The sequence below is a fragment of the Psammomys obesus genome, unplaced genomic scaffold, assembly GCF_907164565.1.
Source record: "Psammomys obesus unplaced genomic scaffold, mPsaObe1.curated_primary_1811, whole genome shotgun sequence".
NCBI classification, from domain to species: domain Eukaryota; kingdom Metazoa; phylum Chordata; class Mammalia; order Rodentia; family Muridae; genus Psammomys; species Psammomys obesus.
The window spans coordinates 1,968,205-1,974,391 of NW_026592368.1; the positions used below are offsets into that span (position 1 = coordinate 1,968,205).

The window sequence follows — 6,187 nt, forward strand, 5'->3', positions numbered from 1 at the left end:
ACACACATATGTATACATTCACATATTTTTATTATACATGCATGCACATGTTCAAGCATCCTTACTTTTGTACAACTCATACTCAAGCATATCAATAGATTTACAAGGTTTTGAACTAGCATGAACACAAAAAATATGGATTTTGATACAACATATTTCTGTAGCCAATGTATATGAGCTACCAGATATGTGTATCAGGAACTGAACTCATATTTCTCTGCAAGAGCAGCATGCACTCTTAACTGCTGAGCCAGTTATCCAGAAGTATATTCCTGTTAATATATTAATATTTATGACATAGAAACTGAATCCAAACTAAGGCAGAAAAGAGGTCTAAGGATAGAAAGAAATAGGTGTTCCTTTCCTACACAAATTTAACATATAACAAACTAAAATTGTGTTAGTTTAGTAGTTAATGTGATTAACTAACCTGAAACTGGTGAAAATCTTATGTGAAAACAGCACTAATGTTTAAAAAGAAAGAACTATTCTTAGCTCTGGGAGTTAAGGGTAAAAGTCACAGTAATAGATCATAATTCATCAATGGCCAAACCATCTTTCACAAGAAAACTGAACTTCCTTTTGCAGCTGAAACAGAGTGTATGGGTATTACTACATGATTGGAAATGTAAAGATAGAAACAGATGAAGGAAGAGTGACTGGGTTTCTCTCTGACAATCCAACTGTTCCATAATTCATATGAAAAATGAGTTCTGGCTTGCTGCTTTACAGGAGAAAATATGTGGATGTCGTACAGATTTCACAAAGGCTAGGAAGAAGTGAGTCACAGTTTGGTCACCACAAAGGGATGTTGAACATTTACCATTGGGAAGTGTGCTAATTTCAAATCTCCATTCTACACTTCCATATTAAAATATCTGACTTCCTTATAAATACATTGAATTTCCGTAGGATATGTGAATTTAAGTTATTTAACCTAAAATATTTTAAATTGATGTACAATATTAAGACCAGTTTTTTCTGGTGTTTCCTTCAGACACCTCAATCTGTATGTGCACAAATCTGTGGTCCAGGATTCTGAAAAGTTCCACAAGAAGAAAGACCCGTTTGCTGTTTTTCTTGTTCATTTTGTCCAGAGCAGCAGATTTCCAACTAGACAGGTATAAAAACAATATCTTTCTTCAAACTGCTTGGGAATGTAGAACAGGAAAGCTAAGAAGTGACCATGGTGTCATAATGTAGTGCTCTTCCCTATGTCTCTTTCACTCATCCCTGAATCCATTAGTGACCACTGCTGATCCCACACAATGTGTGAATGTTTGAGTGGCAGTTAGTTCTCTTGCTATTGTGTCAAAATCAACCTACTTAAAAATCCTTCCTTTTGGTGCATGGCCATCACAACTCTTGCAGTGAATCATGCTATAGGCTCCACATTGAATATGAGATAGCCAGTTGTTTAAGATCGAATTATATTTCTGTAATAAACAAATGTAATGATTGGTGCTTGAAAGTAACTTCAGAAAAAATAGATGTGTAATTGTTTCCTCAATACACAAGAAATGGAACTGCATTTAAAACACTTATAGTTGACATTTCAAGTATCAACAATAGCAGAAAAAGCCAATCTTTGAAAATGAAATATTACTGAAAGTACAAGAGTGAAAAATAGAACAATTCCCAGGATTATTCTGGAATTAACAATGAAAGATTAAGAGTCCTGTCCTGAGTCAAAAGGACTATAGAAAATTATTTGCAACTTCCACAGCTGAGATAGGTACTGGTTGATCTCAGCAGATAGCTGCTGTTTGTTGATGCAACTGCTGTGTATTTACTGCCAAATCAGAATTGATCCATAGTCCATGGAGATCAGATCTAACTCATTCCCATGTTGCTTTAGAAAAATTATATAGCAGTGGGGTAACAAATATCCACTGAAACTGTGAGTAACAAGAAAAATGAGAAGAACCCATGATGGTGGAATCAAGAAAGTATATTTTATATGCGGATGTGATCAAAATAATTTGTGTACATATTTAGAAACTCACAGTATATAAAAAAGCATTCGAAGGATTGCTTGACAGTATTACTTCATCTGAATATGAGTAATACAGATTTCACTGCCCTAAAGAAATTGATAAATCCTTCAGCAGAAAGCTTATTGTTAACTAAACAAGATAAACAGTAGAAATGGGAATTATAAAGAGTTCCTTCCTTGGCAGTATCAGGAAGGAGAATATGCCAGGCTACACACATCAATGGAAAGCACTCTCATGAATTAAATTTGCAATGACTAAATAATTGTAAAAGCTGAAATGTTGATTCACTTCCTTTCCACAGATCAGCAGGTGTGATCTGTGTGCATCCCTTGCCCAAGTCAAGGTACCCAAACCCTGAGAGAAACTATTGCCTGCCCAATAAAGTGACTTTCTTGTCCTTTGAAGATCCTCTGGGCATGGCTCTGGCCTGCACAGCTCTGTGCTTATCTGTTAGCACAACTGCAGTTTTGGGGATCTTCCTTAAACACTGAGAATCAGCCATTGTTAAGGCTAATAACCGGACTCTCAGATACAACCTGCTCATCTCCATCCTCCTCTGCTTCCTCTGCTCCTTTTTCTTCATTGGACACCCAGACAATGTCTCCTGAATACTGCAACAATTAACATTTGCACTTGTGTTCACCTTGGCTATTTCTACCGGTTTGGCAAAAACTATAACTGTAATTCTGGCATTTAGAGTCCTGAAACCAGAAAGAACAATGAAAAGGTTGTTTGTCTCAGGCATCTATAATGCTGTCATCCCATCTGTGTCCTGATCCAATTTATTTTTTCTGGAGTCTGGCTGGGAACCTCTCCTCTCCATATTGACACAGATGAACACTCTGAACATGCTCAAGTTCAGGGCTCCACTACTGCTTTCTACTGTGTGCTGGCTTGCTTAGGGGCCCTGGCCCCAGGGAGATACACTCTGGCTTTCCTGGTGAGGAACCTGCCTGACACATTCAATGAGGCCAAGTTCCTGACATTCAGCATGCTGGTGTTCTGCAGGGTCTGGGTCACCTTCATCCCTGTATACCAGAGCACCAAGGGAAAATCCATGGTGGCTGTGGAAGTCTTCTCCATTTTGGCCTCCAGTGCAGGACTTCTGGGATGCATCTTTTTCCCTAAGTGCTACATTATTCTCATAAGACCTGATAAGAACTCTTTGAGATGTATTAAAAACAAAAAAAATATCAAATAAAAATTGATCATTTTGATGTATTAGTTTTCTAATAAAACCGATTAGTATACTAAAATTAAATTATTTACCCACTTTTAAGTAACCTTTTTCTGAAATGTATATTTAAACAAAAATAAGAGCTCCTCACTTTGTCTCACAATCACAGACAGTCTATTTCAGAATAGAAGCTGCTGTTGAAAACAATTTTAGTAAGATATGCATGTTACTTATTAATTTGTGGACAATATACATATTCAAAATGTAATTATGTGATAGTAATTTAGATAAATAGTACATGAAATAAATAGTTGTTTTCTTTTATTTTGGGGAGTATAACAGGGCTTTGGGTGGTATTTGAGATTCTTCTACAGAACAGGCATGAAAATAGATCTCTGGAAAGGGGGAGTGTCTTTTAAACAGTTGAGCCATTCCAAAAATCAGAGTAGGGAATTTTCTAAAAGGAAAAAAATATAAATCTACTACCTGCCCTGCTCTCTTTTCCTAGACATATGAAAAAATGACTCGACATCCCACTCTAGAAATACTTGCTCAGTCACCTTCATTGCTATTGTGTTCACAATAGGTAAGAAATAAAAACTCATAAATATGTTTGACATGCTAAATATCATACACATAAGTAGTTGTAAGTAGAAAAATTATAATTTAGGTAACCCATATCCAGAAGACAAATATCTCTCATTCTCTACTCTGGGGCATCTAACTCCAAAGTTTCAGATGTGAGTATCACCATGGAATAACTGTAGAAACAAGAAAACATGTTGGGCAAGCAATACAATGGCAGGTACAAATGATCTGATTGGGATAATGTGGGGAAGGTACCCTAATTATTAAGGTGGAAATATGTAAGAAGGAAGTGGGACAAATAACAATAAATATTTATGAAAGAGTTTTAAGCAATCATACTGTGAATTATCTACATAAAATCCCTATAATACATGTAAGTCCATGCATGAATATAAACATGTTACAACCTAAATATTTTTAATAATGCACATAGATAAGTATAGTTCACCACTGTCAGAAGAAGCTTTTCTTTGCAACAGCAATCATGACTGAAAAGCACAACCAATCACAAGGCAGAATTCTGGAGAACACTCACACCTGAAATATCTCCAAAACAATTCCCAGATCTAAAGCTCAGAGATCATGCAGGTGATGAAAAAATTATATAAGGCAGAGGATCAGAGTATGTTCTGGTAGTGTGCCTCCTAATAATACCAGAAGCTACACCCATAAGACAAACCAATATAAAAAAAATAAAGAAAAAAAAGGCTTACCAATATACCTGCATAAACATGAACCGAAAAATGGAAAATGCCAATAGGCATGCAAAAGTGGTCCAAGAAGAAACCATTGTCCTTAATCCTATGCAAAAATCTGCAGGGTATTAATAAAAACTGAGAGTGTGAGAAAAGAGCATAAAATCAACACCAAACAATCAATCCTGAAAACATACAGAGGACCCAGAAATATCCCCCAAAGCCCTTTCCCATCGCCACACTGCAAACAGTTTCCCCTGGTCCCCGGTGTCATGTAAATGTCCCCATCCTTCACAGATTGCAGTCTTCAGGATTCAGAGCTTCCAGGGATTCAGGATTCATGATGCCATCGCACCGCCCATCGGCTTCCAGAAGTAAACAGGCCCGGCTGCTAGAAGTCATTTGTGTGAAGGAAAAATGTGCCCTTTGAATTCTCCTGATCTGACATAGTCCATCTGGTCCCTGGACCCTGGAGAAGGGATTCTGAGGACTCTGCCCCCTTTTTTTAGTCATTTTGACTCTCCCAGTCAAAGCAGGCCTGGTCTTGGAAAGGCAAAAATGCAGTCACACAGATAATAAATCTGTTTTAAAGATTAAAAAAAGAAAGCTGAATTTGAACACAGGGAACTTCCCAGAGACTCATACTCCAACCAAGGACTATTTGTGGAGATGACCTGGAACCCCTGCACAGGTGTAGCCCATGGCAGTTCAGTGTCCAAGTGGGTTACATAGTAATGGGAAGAGGGACTGCCTCTGACATAATCTGATTGGCCTGCTCTTTGATCACTTCCCCCTGGGGGGGGGAGCAGCCTTACCAGGCCACAGTAGAGGACAATGCAGCCACTTTTGATGAGAACTGATAGACTAAGATCAGAAAGGAGAGGAGAACCTCCCCTATCAGTGGACTTGGGGAGTGGCATGCATGCAGAAAGGGGAGGGAGGGTGGGATCGGCAGGGGAGGAGGGAGGGGCTTATGGGGGGATACAAAATGAATAAAGTGTAATTAATAAAAAATAAATAAAAGATTATAATAAAAAAAAAAGAAAGCTGGAGGCTGGAAAGATGGCTCAAAGGTTAACAGAGCTGGCTGCTTTTCCAAAGGTCCTGAGTTCAATTCCCAGCAAGCACATGGTGGCCCACAACCATCTATAATGAGATCTGGTGCCCTTGTATAGTGCAGAGGCTGGAGAATGAATGAATGAATGAATAAATAAATGAATTTAAGAAAAGAAAGAAAGAAACCAAATGCCAGACTCAGTGTCTCATGCCTATCATCCCAACAGCCAGGGGGCCCTGTGAAGCAGAGAATCCCTCTCTCTTCCTGACATGCCTGGTTCTATCCCCAGCAACCACACAGTCATCTGTCTAGGGACGTGGTGCCCTCTCGTGGCAAGCATGTGTCACTTAATAACAAGCTTTACATAGATGATGTACTTAATTTAATACTATGTATTTATTTCAATTTAATAAGAACAGAGTAAAGAGTGTCTCGAGAGCCGGTCTCCTGCTCAAATCCTGTGGGGTTGGATCTCTGGAGGACTCTGTGCTAGATCAAAGCAGGGCCTGGGACCACCTAACTTGTGTCCAACCTTTTGGGCTCTCCACAACCTGATGGTAAGATTCTGTTGCTGAGAACAACACTCCACACGTCATTGGACACAGGGAATCCCAGCTGGTACCTACCTAGAACCTTCACCCCCTATGGACTACTGTTCATGATACTGGAACAT

The 6,187-nt window shown here is 38.6% G+C and overlaps 1 protein-coding gene across 2 annotated transcripts in view; it reads left to right on the top strand.

Annotated features, from left to right (window-relative positions):
- Positions 1-5,121, top strand: part of LOC129681241 (zinc finger protein 394-like) — a 78,547-nt gene extending 73,426 nt beyond the window's left edge. Inside the window, exons 3-4 of one of the 2 annotated variants that reach the window (XM_055613142.1) lie at positions 998-1,121; positions 2,299-3,160. In XM_055613142.1, the coding sequence (XP_055469117.1) occupies positions 998-1,121; positions 2,299-2,355 (181 nt within the window). In that variant the 3' untranslated portion in view covers positions 2,356-3,160. Of the gene's footprint in view, positions 1-997; positions 1,122-2,298; positions 3,161-4,754 lie in introns of those variants that run through there. The other variant, XM_055613143.1, reaches the window with a different exon arrangement.
- Positions 5,122-6,187: the final 1,066 nt, after the last annotated feature.